Source organism: Echeneis naucrates, chromosome 17, assembly GCF_900963305.1.
Source record: "Echeneis naucrates chromosome 17, fEcheNa1.1, whole genome shotgun sequence".
Classification (NCBI taxonomy): Eukaryota; Metazoa; Chordata; class Actinopteri; order Carangiformes; family Echeneidae; genus Echeneis; species Echeneis naucrates.
Genome location: NC_042527.1, coordinates 2,299,307 through 2,323,108, shown reverse-complemented (window position 1 = coordinate 2,323,108; position 23,802 = coordinate 2,299,307). Strand labels below are relative to the sequence as shown.

The 23,802-nt window shown below is 42.3% G+C and overlaps 1 protein-coding gene across 1 annotated transcript in view; it reads right to left on the bottom strand.

Annotated features, from left to right (window-relative positions):
• The window catches only part of LOC115058154 (phospholipid phosphatase-related protein type 4-like), a 90,632-nt gene that overhangs the window by 25,979 nt on the left and 40,851 nt on the right, over positions 1 to 23,802 (bottom strand). Inside the window, exons 2-4 of the mRNA XM_029525473.1 lie at positions 16,022 to 16,207; positions 2,097 to 2,226; positions 1,774 to 1,969 (exon numbers count right to left, since the gene is read on the bottom strand). Of these exons, the coding sequence (XP_029381333.1) occupies positions 1,774 to 1,969; positions 2,097 to 2,226; positions 16,022 to 16,207 (512 nt within the window). The remainder of the gene's footprint in view (positions 1 to 1,773; positions 1,970 to 2,096; positions 2,227 to 16,021; positions 16,208 to 23,802) is intronic.

Below are 23,802 nucleotides of genomic sequence, written 5' to 3'. Positions count from 1 at the left end.
TCCCCGCTAGTATAATCCGCCCCTCTCTCTCCCACCTACTGTAATGCAGATGGAAGGACACATTGATACTGGAAGCCTCAGTTTGACTGTGTTTGCCATTTTAGCTCCTTATAGGAGTCATTGCCCCAATGTGTTTACATTTCTTCACTTTTACCACTCAATATCAGCAAATCTAATGTAATCTACAAACATTCACCTATCACAACCCATTCTGGGTTTTCATCCCTTCTGCCAGTACTTTTCCACTCACCTGCCCGCCAAACCCACCTGATCAATGCAACTGCCCTTACCTGTGTTTCCTTACCTGACCTACCAGCCCAATACGTATACCATCTTATACTTCTCATTTTCTGCGAGATTGTCTTTAGTGTCATGCAACGCTCTCTCACATTAATCTTCAGACTGCTTTCCTGGTTTTGACCCTGTCTGTTTCTGATCAGCCTTCTGTATCTGACTCCTTTGACTTCTAACCCCTTGTCTGGCCACTGTTGGCCTGGACCCCTGGAGCCCCGGACCCCCCCACCCCCACCGCGCAGACAGCCAGTTTAATGGACTGCTCTGGCCAACTCGGGCCAGAGCCAGCGGTTTTGTGTGGGGTTGTGCTTCGGAATAAACTGTTGACCTGGGCCTCAATATCAGTCTATGCCGTGCTTGGGTTCAACCTCTTTCCCATTCCATCACCAGTAATAATTTTTGCTGTTAGGTATCTGATGATTTTTGCTTGTTCGTGTAACATGTTGTCCACACAGTTTGAATCTAAGAGATAACCTGCTGTTGGTTAACTAGTTTGTGTTGATGGCTGCCATCACTCAACAACTAGACTAGACACTAGACCAGACAACTAAGTGAAAACCAAAAAAGCCCTTTAATGTTCTAGAATTATTTGATATATGAAATAGATAAATGTGAGCGTGTGTATGTGTGTGCGTGCATGTATTTGTAGCAACCAGTCAGCAACAGTGCAAGTTGTTTCTCTTACACCGAAAGTCTGAAACTGTTGAAATGGTCCAACTGTGAGCAGTCAAATTTATGTGAACATGAAAAGTTATTTTTATTTTCTTGTTTGTTTGTTTGTTTTTTCAGGGCTCATTGGGTCAGCATTGCTAAAGTTCAGATCCTAGAATTTCCCTTGTATGCAACACTAATGTCTTCCAGGAAGATATTATTGAAAGAAACTATTAGACTCTCAACTTTGGTTCCAGAGTCCAGTTTGTCAAAGCAGACACACAGGGCAGTGTGGGAGGTTGAGTGGTTACCATGCATTCCACTTTATCGCCGTGTTCTGGGTTTAACTCTGACCTCAGGCCTATATTGCACGTCAATCTACTTTCTGTTTGCCTCTCTACCACTTACTGTTGCTGGAGGGGAAAAAAAAACAAACAAACAAACAAACAAACAAACAACAGATACACAGCACCTCAGCACCTAAGAAAGACTGCAGTAATAATGTTTTAAATTTAGATCACTTTTAAAGTTAATTAAAAAAATCTGGGTTTTGAGGGATGCTCCTCTGCTGGTGATTTAGCTATAATGACTGTGTAGGAAAGCTGTACAAGATGAAGAACAGTGCAGAACAGTCTGTTCAGCCCGTCACATTGCATGAAGGTTTAATTGAGACTTCCACACTGTCTGCATTATGCAGTGTGTTTGTTTAAACCCAACAAAACATTTCTCTTACACACAAACTTAAAACACCAACATGCATCCTCTGACACAGTAAAAAGTCCACTTAGAAATTCTCCCACATTTCCTCAGTAAAAAAAGAAGCCTTACCTTCCTGCATTGATAAGCCCTGTGTCTTGTCCAGAGCAGATATCCTCCAGAATAAAAGCTTCATCACAGCTGGACATGTTGATGTGGGTCAGGTTGGGCTTGCACACATCCAGCCAGTATGGGGTGTGTTGACCCGTTGACAGCTGGAGGATGTCAGTTATAAGTGCTGTCACACACATCCCAAAAATATGGACACCTAAAAAAAACAAAAAAACAAAAAACATTAATTAGAGTGCATTAGAGTGTTAATGTCAACACTTTTCCAAGTGTTTGTTGCCAGCACTTAAACTCAACAGTGGATATTAATTAATGTATCCTCTCACCTATGAAGCGCACAGCCCTGCGAATGTAAGAGTTAAAATTACAGCCTGCAGCGTTTATATTGGCCTCGGTCTGTGTGGCTGAAGACCTCCTGGACAGATAGCAGTACAGAATGGCCTCTCCGATCAGAATCTAAGCACACACAGGACAGAGGGTCAGTGACAATGAGCTTGTATTTAAAACAATAATTAAAGAGATGATCAAATCTCAAAGAGTTTACAAACGAAATTCAGTTATAATTCTTTTTTTGGAGCTTTCAACCAAAGCTAACAAAGACTCAGGTTGAAAGTACTATCAGGCACACACTGGCAAGCAGGACCCAGAAAGCAGTCATACACAAGAAATGCAAGCCAGGTTGTTTAATTCAGTCCTTAGGTCAGCAATGGCCAATCAGTCAGCACAGGTGAAGGTACAGGTCCAGAGAGCAAGGGGTTAAGCCAAAAACAGGTTGATGCACTAAGAACTCACGAGGAAACACAGGGAAAACACTGCATCCCTTACTGAAGACAGACAAGACTATCTGGCACAGCAGGGTAGGGAAACACAGCTAAAATACACTGGGTGAGGGAGGCAACGAGATACTGGTGGAGACAATCAAGACAATCACAAAAGCAGGAAACTTGACAGGACATTGGGAAATAGAGACAGACTTCAAAATAAAACAGGAAACACTCACCCAGACAAGACAAGAGGGAAGGAGCAGATAGACAATCACAGGCCCTGACAAGTATGTGGCCAAAAGCACCCGAAACAGCCAGTGTGGGAACTTTTGGGCCTTGGTGATGATTAGTTTTTTGCCTACTTCATCAAACCTATAAATTTCTAAATAAATAAGTAAACAGTTTTTTGGCATATTTCTGGTTAAATTTACTCAACGTGGATAGAATTGAATGCATAAATAACATAAATGAATGCATATAAAGCAAGTTTCTTACACTATTTCCTCAAACACTTTGAGTAGGAATGTAAGTAATTTTGGGCTAGAATGAGAGGTGTGCATGTTTTCCAATTAATCTTAATGAATACAAAATACTAAATGAGATTTGGTACTATCATTGGAACTTTCATCTGTTGTATTCAAATTTGTTATTCGTTACAATTTTATAAACTTGGTATTCTGAAGGTTAAACCAACTTTGAGGAATAAAAGTAAATAATCAAATTTAAATAAAAAGCTGGCAACTGGCTGCCACTAAACTACCGCAGAAGAAGACGACCCAGGAAGAAAGAAGTTGTCATAACAACATTTTGTTAACATTAACACCTGTTCGTCTCAGCTGTGCTGCTGTGAGCATTTAAAAGACAAGAGTTTCTGAACACCTCCTTCCTTGTTCTTCCAAAGTACAAGTCTTTACTCAATTTAAGATGGTTGGAAAAGCATGAACATATGGAACTTGTTCTGTGTTTTCTCGTTATGTCCAGTAATGTCTGTCACTCACATGGCAACCTAACTCTAACTCATTTCCTGTTATATGATTTATATCTAAATTGGATTTAATCATCAATATAGTTTCACAGGACACGATGAGAGGTTTTATTTCAGAATCAGAGCAGGGCAGGGAGGAATGGATGGGGCTCATTTTGACTGGGGGGGAAACATAGGGACTGAGGCTGGGACTGTGGGTAAGGCAGTGAGCAGGTTGAGCAGGAGGACTGGGACAGGGGGCAGAGCAGGAGGACTGTAGGCAGAGGGAGAGAGGAGGTAAGTATACAGGTTCAAGTCTTGAAAACACAATCTTTTGATGATGAAGCTGGATGTACTAAACTCACTGAGCAGAGGCTACCATCTGGCTGCGTGGAAATGGCAGCTCTGGGCTTTTGCAGTGGTCATGATTATGGCACAAGTTACAACTGGTGAGTTACCTCCTTGGGTCATATCCCTCCCAATCCACCAGGTACTGGAGTCCTCGCCCTCTTCTGCGTACATCCATCAGATGCCGGACTGTGTATGCTGGATGGTTATCAATAATCTGAGGTGGCGGGTTTGAGCAAAGACACATGGAAGATGGGATAGATGCAGAGGGAGGCAGGAGCTTCAACCGGACAGCAGATGGATGACATGATCGATTTCAAATGTTCCAAGAAATCTAGGGGTAGCTTACGCGACTCGATATTCCTCAGTGGAATATCCCGTGAAGACATCCATACCTTTTAGGAGCAGGAGTGTGGCGGCGGTTTGCCTGGAGTTCTGGTGGAAGAGTTTCAAAGGGCTGCATGTGCCTTTTCCCAGGTGCGACGGCAACAGCGTAGATGGTCGTGAACTGAGGGTACTGCAATCTCCTCTTCTTGGGCAGGAAATAAGGGTTTTGGTAGCCAAGGCAGCATTCAAAAGGAGTCATACCTGATGATGCATTGGTGAGGGAATTGTGGGAGTACTCTACCCACAGCAACTCTGAACTCCAGTGGACACAACACACTGTAGTGCTGCCTCCAAGTCTTGGTTTACACATTCAACCTGAGGAGGGACTGACAGAGGCACCGAGAGCAGAATAAAAAGCCTTCCAAACATGGGAGAAGAATTGAGGTTGTCTGATACAATATCAGAAGGGATGCCATGTAAACGGAACACGAGTGACTAGAAGGTCAGCTGTCTACCTGGAGGATGGAAGGTTGGGAAGTGGAAAGAAATGAGCAATCTCAGAGAATCTGTCAATAACAGTGAGAATAGTTGTGTTACCATTGGAGGGTAGTCTGGTCACAAAATGCAGGACTATGTGAGACCAAGGCAGGTTAGGAACTGGGAGAGGACAAAGGAGGTTGGAGGGGGGTCATAGACTGAACAGGAGGTAACAAAATCCTGGGTAACCTTTTCCATGGTGGGCCATCATAAACGCAGATGAAGGAAGGTGAGTGTCCGATCCATTCCAAGTGAGTCTAGTTGAATGCCGCCACTGGAGAACCTCAGATCAGATGGAATACAGTGTTAGGCGGGCAGTTACCTGGGTCAGCCTGATATAGGTGGGCCTGGTGAACACAGGACTCAATCTCACAGGTAATGGCCGCTATGATGCATGAAGATGGCAGGATGGATTCTGGCTCTGGTCTGTGCTGTGAATTTCCAGGAGAGGGTGTCATGCTTGATGTCACTAGAACTGGCATGGTAGGTTAATGAGAAATGGAATCTACCAAAAAACATGGCCCAACTGGCTTGGTGATGGATTTGGATGTATTCCAGATTGTTGTGGTTGTCCACAAAATGAACAGATGTTTGGCACCCTCTAGCCAGTGACACCACTCCTCCAAGGCCAGTTTCACTGCAAGAAGTTCTCAGTTGCTTATGTCGTAGTTTCTCTCTGCTGGTGAAAACTTGCAAAAAAAAGCACAAGATTGCATTTTTTTATCCCTAGAAGAACATTGAGAGAAAACAGCCCCTACCCCAGTGTCGGATGCATCCACTTCAACAATGAAGTGAGGCTCAGGGTCTGGTTGGGTGAGTACAGGGGCTGTGGTGAAGCGGCGTTTGAGTTCCTGGAATGCATCTTCTGATTTAGGAGACCAACTAAATGGAGTGGAGGTGGAAGTCAAAGCTGTCAGGGGCACTGCTAGGTGACTGTAGTTGCGGATGAACCATCTATAGAAATTGGCAAATCCCAAAATCCTCTTCAGCTGCTTCAGGCTTGAAGATGTTGACCTCTCAGTGACAGCAGTGACCGTAGCTGGATGGACATGTAGTTGTCACAAAGAAGTACCCAAGAAGGAGACAGTGGCAGTGTGGAATTCACACTTCTCACCCTAAGATACAATTTATTCTCCAACAGACGTTGGAGTATCTGGCGAACATGCAGCTGGTGAGTCTTGAGGTCTGGGGAGTAAATTACAAGGTCATCCAGGTAAACAAAAACAAAGCATCCGATCATGTCTCTCAATGCATTGTTCACCAATGCCTGGAAAACAGCCGGGGTGTTGGTGAGGCCGTGGTGCAATGCCCCAGAGATGCCTTGAAGGCCATTTTCCATTAATTTCCCTCTCTGATATGGACAAGGCGGTAAGCATTTCATAGGTCAAGCTTAGAAAATTCTTAGCTCCATGGAGAAGGAGGAAAGCAGAGGAGATGAGTGGCAGGATATATTTGTTCTTCATGGTGATATTGTTCATGCCCTGAAAATCAATGCAAGGTCTCAGCTCAGGTCTCATCTTCCCCACAAAAAAAAAAAAACCTGCCCCTACTGGTGAGGATGAAGGTCTTATGATGCCTGCAGCCAGGGATTCTCCATAGCCTGTTGTTCTGGGCAAGAGAGGTTGTATGGGTTGTATGGCTGTTGAGAAGAGGTGCCCCTGGCCAGAGGTCGATAGCACTGTCATAGGGTTGGTGGGGTGGCAGAGACAAAGCATAATGTTTGCTGAATGCTTGACTTAAATCTTGATACTCAGGAGGAACAGATGACAAATATGGTGGTTCAGGGACAGACAGAGGATCATGGGAGGCAGGAACAAGGGCAGAACACAGGCAGTTGATGTGACAAAAGGTACTCCAAGATATTACCTTCCCTGTGGCCCAGATGATGTGGGGATTATGGAGAGTAAGCCAAGGATGACCAGGGATGAGAGGGGAACCAGGGCAATCAAAAATGTAATAATCTCCTGATGATTACCAGAGACATGAAGAGCCATGGAGGCAGCCAATTGAATAAGATACCTTAGCCCTCTTGGTGGAGTAGGTGCAGGGCTATTGGTCAAAGACATTGCATCTGGTCCTTTGTTAAGGCCATGATCCAGGGTGCCATTTTAAGAAGAGGTTTAGTTGCATGCAGGGCAAGTGAAATTCTAATGTGTGAACAAACAATCAGCATCAACTGCTGGCGAGGCTCACCGAAAACCCAAACACATACAAGAAAGCCTAGCAGAGAGAGTAACCAAGTCTTAATCTGTGTGTACAAATGTTAATGGTACTGTTCTTAGTTGTGCTTGTTTAACCCTGGGTTGGCCAAGTGAAAATTATCCAGTTGATGGACAGGCAACTGTCCATCATTACGATTTGTCCCAGTCCATTGTCCAGAGCTGCAGGTCTGAGTGATTGAATTCCTCCTTTGTTCCTTGAGCTGTTTGGTGGTGGCTGAAGTTGCTAGAGGTTTGTAGGAAGACGTTGTGTTGAGTCTGCTGGTGCTCAGCTTGTGCACTCTTAGAAATCTTAGGCAGGACCTCACACCACTACCATAAAGAGTTGCAAAGGAGGTCAGGGCCAACCTCCAGAGCCAAGACAGGATCCAGGTACCAAAAGAGAAGAGCCAAAGTGGGCACAAGGAAAGGATGAGCAAACAGGTTTTTGCAGACCTGGGTCAAATGTCTTCTCTCATAGGTGTAAAAAGGTGAGCATTGTGGGGGACTGAGTTTAATGGAACCTCCTTTGTCAGTCAGTGTTGAACAAAGGAGCATGTTGTCTTTTCCTTTTCCATGCATTTGTTACTTCTAGGCTGGACTACTGTTACTCATTACTGACGCACAAATATTAACAGGAACTGGAAAATGGGATCACATCTCTCCTGTGTTAGCTTCTCTTCATTGGCTGCAGGTAAAATTCGGAATAGAATTTAAAATGTGTGTGGTTCCAGCGCTGCCATGGTAGCCAAACATTACCTGAACAACCACGTACAGAGCCATTTCTAGGTCACATAAACGCGACCAATTAAATATTAAAATCAAATTCAGTCCTGTGGCCCATTTTTCCTTTTTGTGTTTTTGATCTGAGCCTGAAATTTAAATATAAAAACAGGCATTTTTAAAATGTTTTTGTGTTGGAATAAAAAAGAAATAACAAAATAAGAAATCACTCTCAAATTTTTTCATTTTTGATTGCCAGTTGAAAATAGAAAGAACGAATGATACACAGATTATTCTTCTCCGTGTACCTCTTGTCTTATTTATCATCCAAAGTATGATGAATACTACAATACCGATCGCAACCAATTGCAATCGTAGCCTCCATGTTGTTGCTGGGACTACACAGTTGCTTATGTGCCCGAATGTAAACTATGCAGTGACATAGAAAGTGGTGTCCCGATTCCTAGGAAAGATTACAAAGCCCTTTTGGCTTCCTTTCGAGGGGGAAGGGGTCGTGAGTGAGGACAAGGGGTTAGTGAGTAGGGTGAACATTGGGATTTGGGCCCATGTTTCTCCCGAAGTCCCTGTCTCTCTCAGTTCTAACCACGTGTAACCATTTAGCCTACAAACCATGTTTCCCTGAAGTCTCGGTCTCTCCCAGTTCCTCTCCTCATCCTGCAGGTAGTGAATCATCGCTACCCCATGTTCCTGCAACGCCTGCTGCTCCCATGTTTCTATGAACTTCATGCAGCATCATATGTTCCTGCATGCACTTGTGTTGAATAGCCCCTCCTCCTGCTCTCATTCTCTCCCCACTCTACCCAGCTTTGCTCCCGCCGTGTGTGTGTGTCTCTCTCTCTCGCTCCCTCTCGCAGATGGCTGCCCCCCCCCGAGCCCGGTTCTGCCTGAGGTTTCTGCTTCTTTAAAGAAGTTTTTCCTTGCTCATGGGGGGGATCTATTGGGTCTCTTTAAATCATGTTATAAAGAGTTTGGTCTAGACCTGCTCTACTTGGCGCTATACAAATAAATATGATTTGACTTTATTTTTTGAATGGGCTGTGGTCCAACAGGCCCTAATAACGCCAAGGGAGTCAATAGGGCTCCCGCACTGTTGTGCTCGGGTCCAAAAAATCTTAAATCTCTCAAAAATATTCGAAAGTTAAAATATTGCATTTTATTATTAATGTTGTTTGTTTGTAGTGATTAGCACTGTCACAGTAAGGACGTTGCCGGTTTGGTTCCCGGCCTGGATCCTTTTTGTGCTGAGTTTGCATGTTCTCCCCATGTCTGTGTGGGTTTCCTCTGGGTACTCTGGTTCCCTCTTATCATCTAAAGACATGCATGTCTAGGTCAACTGGTGACTCTAAATTGACTGTAGGTGTGAATACGAGCGTGAGTGGTTGTTTGTCTCTGTTTGTCTTTGTGTGTTGGCCCTATTACGGACTGGTGACCTGTCCGGGGTGTACCCCGCCCTCACCCGAAACTTTGACTGGGATTGGCTTCAGCACCCCCTGCAACCCGTAAAGGGAAAAGCGTTAAAAGATGGATGGAAGGATGTGCCATTTGAAGCTGGTGGGGGTGGAGTTCAGCCATAGTATAAAGTAAGGTAAAATTGAAAAGAAGATTTGGACAACAAAAGTAGCATAATGGTGCACAGGTATCAGGAGAATCTGATATTTATTTTTTAAGTTATGTGTTATGTTATTTATTTTTATGCAAGCAAATTGCAATCAGTGTGTGTACACTACTACCATATGATATGATTGTGTAGATTAATAAATATGCAACTTAAATCAGAAAATGTTCCAGGTCTGGATGCATTCCTGAATCTTTCAGATCAGATCAGATCATCTTTGCAAAACTGCATTCTTTAACATTCCACCTTTATTTTTCTTCAGATAAGGATAAGATTACCACTTGCGTCAGTTGTGCAATGGGTTTGACTAAAACAAAAAATAAATAAATAAATAAATAATAATAGTAACAATTTGGTTTTGGCTACACTGAGTTAAGCAGAATTGCATTCCTAAAAGGATGATTTTGTGTAAAATCTAACTTAAAAGATTAACATACAGTTTTCATTTACTAAAACTAGACTAGAATGTCATCGGTTTTCATTAACTAAAACTAGACTGACATATTTATGGTTTACTCTGACTAAATAAAACTAAAATGCTCAGACTTATAGTCAAGGCCAAGGTCACGGTTAATTCTATTGTCTTCATAGGGGCAAGTAATGCACAGCCAGTAGTTTCCATTTTCACAGACTAATAGAGACAATAACATCACAAACATACAATAAAAATAGATACATACTGAATAACCAAACAGAAAAAAAAAGATTAAACTTTTCCTTACAGAACAAATAAGTATAACTGTTCAGAAGGACAGCAATTGCCCACAGTTTGGCACACCAAACCATCCTCTGCTCACGCACCGACCCAAGTGCTGAGCATGTGGTCTGGGCTTGCAGGGCTGAGGTGCTGAACATATGATTTGGGCCTTCAGGGCTCATGCACAGATGAAGTCACCACTCGCTACTCCAATCAGAGCTCTGCCTTGCTGTGTAGAGTTGCTTACTGCACTTCGGTTTCAGACTGCAGAACACATCCACAGCTCTGGTGCAGATCTCCATTGGATTTCAACTTCTGGACCTTTCCCTTTTGCTTGTTCATTCCTTTATGTGCATCCATGAGACTGTAATTCATCTAGAGTATCATTCCACTTGATGTTCTGTTGTCCAAATTTTACTGCAGTATTATCTCAGTTATATGTGTATATACTGTTAATTATTTGCCATATGGGTGATGTTTGAACTGTTCAGAGACGAAAAAAAAAAAAAAACACACACAAGAGGGAGGAGGAATGACAATGTTATGCAATGTTAAGTAGGTGTTGACGATGCTGGTTTATTTGATGCACTTAAGTTCTGGTACATGTTCACACCTTAGTCTCAAGAGGACACTATTGTTACTCGAATGAACAAGATGTCTGTTATTTGCACTAAGTAATGAGTGTTAATGTTTCGAGATATTTGTACTATCTTAAAAGGGGAGTTGTCATTTGGGGACTATATCAGGAGTACTACGTGAAGTATATGCCGTCACTGGAACTAGTCTACGAGCGGGGAGTCTTTATATGTGAGCTGCAACACTGTGTTGTTGGAATGAAGAGATAAAAGAGAAAAGATAAAAGTTATCTTTGACCGTACCAAACCTGTTTATTTTTAAGGCTACACCTTCACTAGTCATTCCAATGAACCTATCGCTAAAGATGTTTGAATTAAGTAATTTCTGTGCAGAGGATTATGGAGTGCTTAATGATTTAGGGCAAAATTTAAAGAGTAGTTTGTTCATAGTCCTTTACAATGCTGATAGATAGTTTCTCCTCATCCACTCCTGCTGACATTGTTTATTTCATTATGCTACATCACTGCTGTACCTTGACTAATATTGTGTGTTGATTATGCCTCTTCCGTTCATGTCTTTGATCTAGCAACCACAAACATATGTGAACCAGCAATAAACGAGTGGACCTGGATTCAGAGTTGGACTTCCTGTTTGACTTGGTGGAGGACAGTAGAAGATGTGACGGCTTTTTGGGCTGTAGAAAAATTGCTATTGCTTAATTGATTTGGACCTTGGGTTAAGTAGACAAATAACTACAACTCTAAACATAACATCTAGAAACATCATTCATGGGCCAATGGAGCCGGTCGTAAACTGGTGGGCTAGGTAGCCACCGACAGCTGACTGCTGTCGTGCAGCTGATTGAGTCGTCAGCTGATGCGACACAGTAAATTACTGCACAATATGCCTCAGAAGAAGAACCCGGCAACTGAAGAAGTTGACAATATGAAAAAGACTCTTGACACTTTCATTGAACAAATGAATACTGTGAAGATGCAACAAAAAGAAATCCTGTCACTGGTTGCGGAAGTGAGAAGGACAAGAAAATTGATGCAATAGAGAGCTGGATTGCTGACTTGGAACAGTATAGCCGAAATAAACAACATGACCATCATCGGGATTAAGATTAAACCCAGGTCGTTCGCAAAAGCGGCGACCAAGGCCATTGATAGGGAGCCCGGCAGTGAGATGGATGGGCGCTCCACGGGGCAACAGGTGGCTGTTTTCCTACTGTCCAGAGGAACTTAGTTGAATGTACAACAGTTGAAATTTAAAGAATGGATGGAGGAAATGCACATGCTAAGAGGTAATAAAACAGTATTTATATGCAGAGATTTCAATATTGATATGCTAAATACTAACAATAATAAAATGATCAGTGATTTTATTAATATATTTTATAGCATGCATATGTATCAAGCTATTACTAGACCTACAAGAATAGCAGCTCATTGTGCAACACTTGATAATATTTTGATATATATTGAAATATAACGTAAAATAAATCAGTAAGTGGAATTTTACTCAGTGATATCAGTGATACTATAGCTCATGAAATTCTATTGAGGAAATTAGAACGATATGGTATCAGGGGTATAGCCTTACAGTGGGTCAAAAGTAATCTGAGTAACAGAAAACAATTTTTAAGAATAGGAGAATATAAGTCCAAGTGTTTAAACATAAATTGTTTGCAATTCATACAAACCTGTTTCTTAATTTGAGATTTAACAATAGAATGTAACAAAATACAATTCTGGTTTAATGTAAATAAACTATCCTTGAATATGAATAAAACAAAATGTATGTATTTTGGAAATTGAATTAAGAATGCTGAAATCATTATCTCAGTTGATGGTATTAACATTAAACAAGTAAATGAAAGATTTTTAGGTGTTATTATGGAATATCAAATTAATTGGAAATAAGTATGTGCAGAAAAGGTTTCAAAAAGTGTTGCAGTCCTCAGTAGAGTAAGGCTGGTTTTAGATCAAAGATCACTGTATATTGTTTACGGTTCACTGGTAATGCAATATCTCACATACAAACACATACATACACAGAAGTTTGGGGAGCTAATTACAAAACAAATTTACAATCAATAGTTAAACTTCAAAAGAGAGCAATACACTATCTACATAATGCTAGATATTTGGATTCTACCAACCCATTGTTTCTCAAGTCAAAATTACTTAAATTAGCAGATTTTGATGTTTTTCAAACAATTTCAGTTGTATTTAAGAAAAAAAATAAATTATTAACAGAAAACATTATTGTGCCTAAGATTGTGTATATTATTGCCTCTTATCAAGTCTCAATCTGGAAGGGTTGTTCTTTACTGTGGGTTGACTTAAGAACAATTACCAAAGGAAGGATTGTAACAATGGTTTCATTTAAGGGGGGTTTTATTAATTAAAAAAGGGTAAGTGTTCATTATATGCAGGTGCAAATCAAGGCATAAAGTAGGTGAAACAGGTGAGCTTGGATAAGTAAATGGCATGATATAACAATGATAATTAAGCGGCTGGTGTTTCTTGAGGATTTGGGCAAATGAATGGCAAATTGTTTATCAAAATACAAGGGGGTGTCTGAGGAAGGAGAGCTCTAAAACTAACATTTGATTCACTGGTCTAATAGCCATGCCTTGCACCGCTCAGAACAACCCACTGGGGAAGCAGATAAGTTGGAACTTAGCCCCTGTAGCTTAGCGGCTAAATTATGACTTCTGAGTTTCTTTTTCGGTTGTGGTTGTTAGGTTGGTTGTAGGTTGGTTATTAGGTAATCATGACATCACAGAGAACACAAACAAATGAACTAAGAAAACAACATTTTAATGCATGGGTTTGGTCTAGACCTGCTCGAGTGCCAAAGTGCCTTGATTTAACTTTGCTATGATTTGGCGCTATATGAATAAATCTGATTCAAAAGATCCCCGGATGAGCAAGGAAAAACTTCCTTTGAGAGGCAGAAATCTTGGGCAGAAGCAGAGAGAGGGCAACATGGGAGGGGGCGAGAGTTGGTTCCATGGACCCTCTCTCAACCCAATCGGTCAAGGCAGATGGCTGCCCCCCTCCCAAGCCTAACCCTAACCCCGAGGTTTCTGCCTCTTCAAGGAAGTTTTTCCATGCCACTGTCACCAAGTGTTTGCACCTAGACCAGGTCTACACCAAACTCTTTATAAAATTATTTAAAGAGATCCAACAGATGCCCCGATGAGCAAAGTTTGTTGATGTAACTTTGTTATGATTCCGTGCTATATAAATAAATATGATTTGATTTGTCTGCTCCAGAATAAAAAGCCACAAAGGACTTTATTGACCCATTTAAACCGAGCGTGCTGCTGGCAGCACATTTGCACAACCGCGTTTCGAACTGCCATAACTTCACAAATGTTTGCTCCACCAGAGAAATTCCAATGGTTTCCAAAAAGTGAGAAGTTGTGCTTCACAATATATGGTCATTCCCAAGAAGCGCTCCAGGGTTCCTTCCTGGTTCATCATGAAACTTCAGCTCTTAATGGACTTTTATCAATTCCATCCGAAACAGGATGCAACTCAACCTCTATAAAATATCAATTAGGTTAGCTATAACGTTAGTGACTCAAACCACTTTCAGCTGGATGCAAAGACCAATCCGTACGCAGAGATCCCTGCTTGGGATGCAGGCTGTCATACTGACCATGACACAATACATCATTTGCTCCAACTCTAACTTTGCCCTTTGCAGGAACTCTGCCATCAGACTTTGGACCTGAGACGAATATATGTAACCATAGCCTGACTGCTCCAAATGTGGTCTTTTCTTGTCTACTGCCAACTGCTTTGAGGCCATAGCTCTGACTTCAAGCTACCCATGTTATCTCCATGTATAGAGACACCTACCTTCACATTAATTCACTTGTTCATCTACAGCTTCTCTATTTCTGGGTAGCAATAGGTGCTGGAGCCAATCCCAGCTCACATTGAGTACACTCTGCACAGGCCGCCAGTCCGTCACAGGGCCAATGTACAGAGACAGACAAAGGCGAAGAACAACTCACACACACTCACACTCAAACCTACAGACAATTTAGAGTTACCCATTAACCTAGACATGCATGTCCTTGGATGGTGAGAGGGGTCCAGAGTACCTGGAGGAAACCCATGCCAGCATGGGGAAAACATCTAAACTCAGCATAGAAAGGCTCCAGGCCGAGGAAATGAACCTGTGACCCTATTGTTGTGGGGCAACAGCGCTAACAACTATGCCGCTGTGCTGCCCTCTACCTATACAAACAGGTGGTTTTGATAGTGAACCTAAAGCCCTAAAGCCAGATGTACTGATCCCAGGAAAATGGTGTTAGACAATTGACTAAATTTATTGCAACCAAGAATCAGTATAATATGTTTTCAGTCTAATGGTTGTGATTGTTGTTATTTTAAACCATCGTTGTTATATCAATGGTATATCATGGTATAAGGTATAAGGTATAAGGTATAAGGTATATCAATGGATGAGAATAGTGTATGATATTGTGTCTCAGGGTGAGTAGGGATTTACTTGTTGTGTTCGGGACCAAGCAGGATCATCACATCAACCCCAATCAGAACCTGACCAGTTTGAAACTGAAACAACCCATACTATTTTTTTTTACTTATTATGTCCACTACTTTGTATGTGTAGCCATGAATTCCATGTGTTACAGATGTATGTGTTCATAGAGCCAATTGTTCTCATTAATTGGGTGTATGTCCTCTGCAAGTCCATCAGCAGTCTTGTAAAGTGCCACATCTCATATGAATGTTCTTAGCGGCTCACAGTTATTGGTTTTACCATAGCTCTGCCCCTCTCAACGCAAATTTATATAGTCCTACTGTTACAACCATAACGCTGATGTGGCCCAGGATGAAAATGAGTTTGACATCCCTGTCTTTACATGTATTACATAGGTATGGATTTGCACAGCCTAATGGTTTGTTTGCTTTGTAGTAACAGATGCTGATTTAAGGTAATATTTTTGTAATTGTGAATTGATGTTACTTTAAAATAATCCTTGTTGTAGTTTAACACTTGTGGTTTGTGATTATTTCTGCATACATTCTGTGGTTACAGCTGGATTTGAGGGAATCCTAACCTGAGATCATACTCACAATTTGATTCCATTTTTCCGTTTGCCATAAAAAAACATAATTTGCTAAAATTTGGATAATTATTCAACTATTATCCGTTCCCACTAAGCTCATATCAGTTCACGATACATTTAACTTTTAAAAACTTTTTTAGAACATGTTTTCACATTTTCATCATAATTTAAGGGGTAGGGTGTTTTAGTAGTAGTAGAAGATGATTTCTTTTGTCAGATCAGTAGTACATAGAAAGTACTTCAAGCCCCCCACATTAAACATCCCTGAATGTGAAGTCATAATCCCTGAAACAAAGCACATGCAGACATTACCATGATATCCAGTGTTGAGGCAGAGGTGGTTGCGATGGAGGTTTACTTACAGTGATGGTTGGAGCTGCGAAGGCCAAGCTAAAGAGCAGAGGTAGTGGACAGACATCCTGTCTAGGCAGGATGTAGGGCAGAGACAGACTACGGTCATTACAACTGTACCCAGAATGCACCGGTTGAAAGATATCTGTTAGCTCCAGAAAGTACAGACTGACTACAGAGGAGGCCAGGATGGGGAGCTGCAGAGAGGAATAAAGAACAAGACAGAATAAATTAGAGAACTTGTCAAACTACAGATATAGCCAAGAAGATAGCTTACCACTAGGGTTAGGAATTCATCACTGATACCAGTGCAAAGTCAAATGTCTGAATACAAACACAAATCATACATGAATACCACTTGCTATTAAATTTCGATTTCTTGTTTTGGACAAAACCACGACCACAGATGCATCAGCAAAGGCCAGAACTTTTTGAATGAAAAACCCAGGGGATCACCAAGTTTAAAAGATTAATCCTATGGGGACCATGGATGTCTGCATATTCATAGCCATATATCAGTTTGCCCAAAAGCCCTCAGTTTGATTTTGAGGTATTTCAAATTTCTGACAGTGCTTGTTTTGTCAAAGGACTGTATATATCAAAGGAGAAGAGAGTCTTCATAAATGACAGGGAAAGTACAAACACTAAAGACTTTCTACTCTGACTGTATGCAGGTGCAACACCAGGTTGCCCACAAACACACGATGACTAGCATATGAAGATCTTTTGTATTGGATGTACATCATTGGGGAGATCAAGCCTATGGACAACCAAAGGCCAGGATTAAATGGAGCTACATAACATTTTCAGTGCCAAGAGAGAACAGCTCATCCAATTTCAGAGACAGATGTCAAGGTTGCCAAGCTTTGCGTTTGGTTGATATCTTTTGGTCTCTTTTATAAATAAATATAAATGTAGTTTATTTTAGTTTAGGTTAAATTTTGTTTTAGCGTCCTTTTATCTTGCTGAAGAGCTGGATGGATGCTCCTCCATTTTATTATTTTACGGACAGTGACGAGATAGGGAAAGAAAGTTTGAGCTACAGCCTCTTTTCCAGTGAAGTGCAAACCCAATGAGCTGGTCTTAGACCAGTGCTTCTCAAATAGTGGTACGATAGTATGATGCCAGGGGGGCATGTGTGACCCTGCGGAACATGCTTTTTTTTCTGTACTAGAGTAAAGTGTAATTGCAGCTTCACTACAGTAGGTGGAAGTGGCGCTCTCATTGCCAGAGTGTGCGCAGGGAGTATTATTACGGTTTTTATACACCGTTACAGACTAAAGAACAAAGTTAATTAACTAGAAAATTCCTTGGCAGAAATTTCGAAAGTGACTCGGGGGGCTACTGCTGGGACAGGGACGTCAACTTGACCAGTCGGACTGAGGCGTTAGCAATTGACGAAGCCCTTTGGATAAGAGGCAAAACATATTTGTGTGTCTGTATGTATTTATGTGTGTGTGTCAGCTGTGTGTGTTTGTGGGTCTGTTGGGTTTGTGTGTGCCTGTTTGTGTCTGTGTATGTTTTTCTGTATGTATATGTATTCTTATGAATAGGGCTGTATGTGGCTGTCTTTCTGTATATTTGTGTCTGTTTGTGTGTATTTATATTTGTGTTTGTGTATTTGCCTTTGTCTGTATGTAAGTGTTTTGTCTTTACATTTGTCTGTGTCTGTGTGTGAGTGCTTCTGTATATTTGTCTGTGTGAGTTTGTGTTTATGGCTGTATGCTTGTGTGTGTGTGTCTGCGACTGTGCGTCTGGCTGTGTTTTTGTGTGCGTGACTCTGTATATGTTTGTCTTTGTATGTCTGTATATGTGTTTCTGTATGTATGTCTGTGCCTGTGTAGAGGGCTGTTGGTATATTTGTGTCTCTTTATGTGTGTGTGTGTGTGTGTCTGTCTGTGTATGTTTGCATATGTATCTGTATATCAGTCTCTGTGTGTGTCCTGCAGTCTAACACAAATGTCAGTAGTAACAGTTGATCAGCTGCTTTCCTATCAGAGCAGTCTGATGACATCATTGACTGCAGCTGTGTGTCTGAGCTTGGACTGCATCATCCTTCTCAGAAAGCCCATTAGAAAACAGGTTAATTTCTTTAGGTGAGCTTCTCACTCTGAGGCAATTTGTGACAAAACGGTAACTCCGTGTTTCTAGGATGTATACTGTGTACACGGGATCGATTTAAAATCATATGAAAATTGTCACAGCTCTCCTTCCTGCCAAAAATACATGGGGAGAAATAGGAGAGATGAGGGGTGAGCATGTTCTTTCGAGGGCCACAGTTCAAATTTGGATTTTTGACTTTTAAAAGTAAAAACATTTTTCAAGAGAGGACAAGAATTTCTACTACTTTGGAGAAAATGACGCATACCTGTGAGGGCGATTTACAAATAACCTTTTTGAGAATGATCAGCTCACCGACACTCTAACTGAAGATTCCTCCACTCTAAGCTACCAACATTCCGTGCAATACACACACATGGGAAACTGAAATTTGCAGCAGAAATGAGGTGAGACGAGCACGAGACTTGAACTGTGATTGTGTAATAATAGTAGCTATTGTGGCGCCATTTTCAAACAGGCAGACAACTCTGGCCCAGGCTTCAAGAGGGACAAGTAGGCCTCTCTATTGTACTTTTCAGAGCACTTGGGAGGCAATCCCAACACTATTGTATGATTCTTTATATTTGTCTATGTTGTGTAAATGTAAATAGTTCAGAGTTTATATTATTCTTAGCATTATGCTCTAAGCTCAGTGTTAAATATATAAATAAAGCCACATAAATCTCTACTTCTCCCGGTATCTCTGCTCCATGTTTCCGCTCAGTACCTGCTGCTGCAAGAGTTACCTATTGTGGGGGAAATCTGAACTGTGAGACCCCCAATGCCCTGTTTTCTTTTAGTTAATGGCTCCTGACTGACCTCTTCAACTGATTAGCCTGGTCATTGAAGGTCTCATCATGAAGATCGTGTGGAGATAGCCAGGAATTGGCATTTTGCACCTGAGGTCATAAACATGACGGTAAAGCTCATCTGACCCCCTCTCACTCTTGTGGAAACAGTTGACAAAGGACTATCAACATGATTTGTTCTTCCCAGAGGTTTGATGTGCAAAGCTGAACAAGCGACATAGTAATTGACTTCTCAAATTTCTCTAACCCAATTTAAACCAATTTATTCCTTCTGCATTCTATTCCAGATTCCTGACAAATGAAGACTGGAAAAAATAATGAAAAATCTACATTGCGGTGTCCCCCCTTTTTCATTAATGTCTACTCCATTGATTTAGTGAAGTTGAATGTAAGATAACCATAAACTGTGTGCTGTAAGACAGAATGCACATACACAGCAAAAGGTAATGTGAGCTTTTTTATTGAAAAGATGCTAAATAAAAAAATAAGAATAACTGAGTGATATATTGCTACCTGACCAGCACTGTGCATGCTATTATGATATTGCAGACTCTGGGGAAACCCTGAGGTGGTGCAGGCACTGAAACCATCATTTTAGAAGGCCAAAGGTCATCTTGATTTGAGCCCTGGCTTTTCCGTGTGCCTGGTTGAGTTTGGGGGTCCGCAAGGGGAGTCAATAGAAGGGCCTAACAGGCATACCCTTTGTGTCCCATTAACACACCACAGCGTTAACCTGATGAAACAAGACATAATTTAGAAAACTATTTAGCAGAGTTAGACACTCTTGATGTCGAGGGTGCTTGCAAAAATTGTGTGGCTTACCTTATGAGTCTCTGGTAGCTTGGACTAGCCCTAAAGACTCTGGGGTCATGGACTGAGCCAAGCCACTTTACCTCTGAATTGGTGACAAGGAAGTCAGCATCACAGATCATCTGAAACAATAAGGTGTAACCTATTAAGGTCATTTAATGCACAGTAACAACAACAACTAATCACTCTGAACTGAACATTGATGCTGTGGAAGAATTTCCTGTTGATATAGTCAACGTCATGTTGTCCTGAGGGGTGTTTATCCTGACATGGGTGCAATCGATTGCACCAATGACATTAAGGAAAGCTGTAACAAAATAGTAACTATCCAACTCTGGTAAAAAAAATATACACTAATGGTTGCAAGTTGAAATTCAGTTTACCTGCAATCTTGTAGAACTCCTCCTTAATGTAGTGGGGTCTTCTGTGGCCAGGGAATGATGAATATGTGCACCAGGGATTTAAGTACCAGGGTAACATGTTTTTTAGTGTAGCAAATTATCACTTTATTGATTGATTGATATATTGATTGATTGCCGTTATTGTCATTGTACATGAGCACAACAAAATTTTTTACACGCCCATTTGCCTTCATACAAATATATCAATTTATCATAATTATCACTGGTTGAATGTAATATTGGCACATATCAGAATTTATATCACAGCACATATACATTTGATTGTGTACGTACACTAAACTTTGAACAGTCCGTTGTCCAAGTAGAGACCTTATGGGTGTGAGCAGTCGCAACATGCGTCGCGAGACAGGGGAAGGAGGCGGTTGGCTGCAGCCTCTGTTGGTCGCTGCCAGTCGCTCACCAGTGGTGAGGGCAGAGGTTATTGAGGTTCTCTCCATCCCTAACAGAATAGATGAAACTCCCACTTGCAATGAACTGCAAAGAAAGACAGACCATCTGCGGCACAGTGAGTGCATAGCTTCGTGCTGTCCGGTGCTCTATTTTTGGCCCAAGCAGCTGACATAAATAACTCAAGCCATCACCAGAAAATCTGTACCTCTCAAACAGATTATCGTCTTCTAAGGCCAATGGGTCCGACCTTTCCCGGAACACTCTCTCACACCTAAATGTTCATCTGACGATTAGGCTAGAATATCCTCTAAAAACGGGCATGCCATTATGAAGAAGATGATGATGGGACAATTGACAAAATATCTGTGATTTTTTTTTTTATGCAGAATAATTAAAGTGATGCAACATATTAAGAAAGACCATGGAAATGCTGTAAAACACATTAATTTCTGACAGGACTGACAGCGGAACTACCAGATGACTCGCCAGTATTAATCTTAGCCTAGTTGTTAGCCTGGGAACAGGTTAGCTTCTGAGAATACACCACCATAGAAACTTGACCTGGATAAATTAAACTTACTTTCATGCTGAACTTAGGCTAAGTTCAGCCAGGATAGCCAACATATCCTGGCTTAATCGCTTATCCTTCTTTTGTGCAATATCCCACAGATTGCAATCATTGTGTTTTCTTTATGTTTGTATTTTCCATGGCCAACTCTCCAGGGGACTATCACCTTATCATGGTGGAGAGGTTTGCGTGTTCCTTGGAGCTATGTTGTCTGGAGCTTCATGCTCCTGGTAGGGTCACCCATGACAAGGGGCCAGACAACGAATGGTCCACAAAGACCCCATGAACAAGAGAGGAGGGAACAAGAGGACCCTGTCCAGAGGAGGCCTGGGGCCCCCATCTGGTGCCAGGCCCAGATCCTGTATACGAGCGCCTGGTGGTCGGGTCACCATCTGCGGGGAAGACTAATGGGGTCAGGTGTACTGTCAAATGGGTGGTGGTGGAGACGGGGGGCCCTGGGGATGTGGAATGTCACCTTGCTGTGGGGGAAGGAGCAGGAGCTGGTGCGGGAGGTGGAGTGCCACTGGTTGGATCTGGTGGGGCGTGCCTCCACGCACAGCCGAGGCTCTGGAACTGTGCTCCTTGAAATGGGTTGAACTCTTCTTCTTCAGAGTTGCCCAAGACGTGAGGTGTGGAGATACTCACAAACTTAGTGCCACTGTGTTGGAATTTATCCCGGTGGATGAGAGGGTTGCCTCCCTGTGCCTTAGTGTGGCAGGGGAGAAAACTGACTGTTGTTTGTGCTTATGCACCAAACAGCAGCTCAGAGTATTCGGCCTTCTTGGAGAACCTAAACAGGGTCCTGCATGGGGCCCCAGTAGGGGAATCCATAGTCCTACTGGGAGACTTCAGTGCACCTGTGGCCAATGATGGAATAACTTGGAGAGTCATGACTGGGAGGAACAGCCTCCCCAATATGAGGCAGAGTGGTGCTTTATTGTTGGACTCCTGTGCTAGTCATGGACTGGCCATAATAAACACCTTGTTCGAGCATAAAGAGGCTCATCCAACTGTACCACTTGGATGAAGACAGGAGCTGAGCTGTCAACTTATCACCATCTAGTGGTGAGTTGGGTCAAATGGCAGTGGAAGCCTCTGGAAAGACCTGGGAAGCCCAAACACGTAGTGCAGGCGAACTGGGAACGTTTGGCTCGGCGAGGACATGGAGGAGGACTTTCGGTCGGCACTAAAGTTGTTTTGGAATTCTGTCTGGCACCTCAGACGGGGAAAGCAGGGAACCATCCAAGCTGTGTACAGCAAGGGTGGGACGTTGCTGATCTCAAATTAGGAGATTGCCGGGCGGTGGAAGGAACACTTTCAGGAACTCCTAAACCTGACATATCCACCCTCTGGGGCAGAGACAGAGCTGGAAGATGAAGGGAGGGTTATCATAAATTTCCCTGAGGGATGTCACTGAGGTAGTTAAAGCAACTCTGCCCTGAAATGCTGAAAGCTCTGGGTGTTGAAGGGATGTCATGGATAACATGCCTCTTCAACATTGTGTGGGGGTAGGGGCAGTGCCAAAGGAGTGGCAGACAGGGGTGGTGGTCCCACTTTTTAAAAAAGGGGACCAGAGGTTGTGTGCCAACTATAGAGGCATCACAGCCTCCCTGGGAAAGTTTACTCCAAGGTGCTGGAAAGGAGGCTCAGGCCAAATGCTGATCCTGGTTGTGGAACAGCGGACCAGCTGTTCACTCTTGCAATGATCCTGGAAGGGGCCTGAGAGTATGCCCATCCAGTCTACATGTGCTTTGTGGACCTGGAGAAGGCACATGACTGGGTCCCCCAGGATGTTTTGTAGGGGGTGCTACAGGAGTTTGGGGTGAGGGGGTTACTTTTAAGGGCCATCCAATCTCTGTACGCCCAAAGCAAGAGCTGTGTTCAGCCGCGGGATCCCCCAGTCAGAGCTGGTTGATGCGACCATGGAAGGGGAAGTGTGGGGCTCCCTGCTGAAACTGCTACCCCTGCAACCCGATCCAGGATAAGCAGATGAAGATGGCCTTTAAATATAGCCCTTTAAAACAATATCAGCTGAAACAAATTGCTTTACATTAATAGACAATGCAACATAGGGAAATATAAGAATTAACAGGAAAATAAATATTAAAATAAATGAAAACAATAAATAAAACAAACCATAAAACACAGGTAGAGTATCATGCTGAGTTGAAAGCCAAAGGGTTTTAAGATGACTTTTAAAAATCGACAGCAAGGAGGCATGTCTAATGTGGAGGGGGAGCTTGTTCCACAATTTTGGAGCAGCAGCTGAAAAGCTCTGTCCCCTCTTGCTTCCATTTGGACCCCGGTACCGGTACCAGGAGCAGCAGATCAGCTGACCGTAGGCACCGAGCAGGAGTGTAGGGGTGAAGAAGCTCAAAGAGGTAAGGAGGGGCCAGTCCATTTAAAGATTTAAAAACAAATAAAAAGAATATTAAAAAAAAAAAAAAAAAAAGAATCTTACTTTTCCATGGCAACTTCTCTTCTCCTGTTGATGTTCTTGCTCCATCCCTTTACCGCAGAGGTCCCCAACTGCGGTCCTGAAGGCCCACTGTCCAAATGAGTGGCTCCTTATCAGACCTCAGCAGAGCTTGAGGACGAGCTGATCATTTGAATCAGGTGTATTGGAGCAGGAAACATGTAAAGGACAGTAGCTCCCCAGGACTGGAGTTGGAGGTCTCTGCTCTACCAAGTCC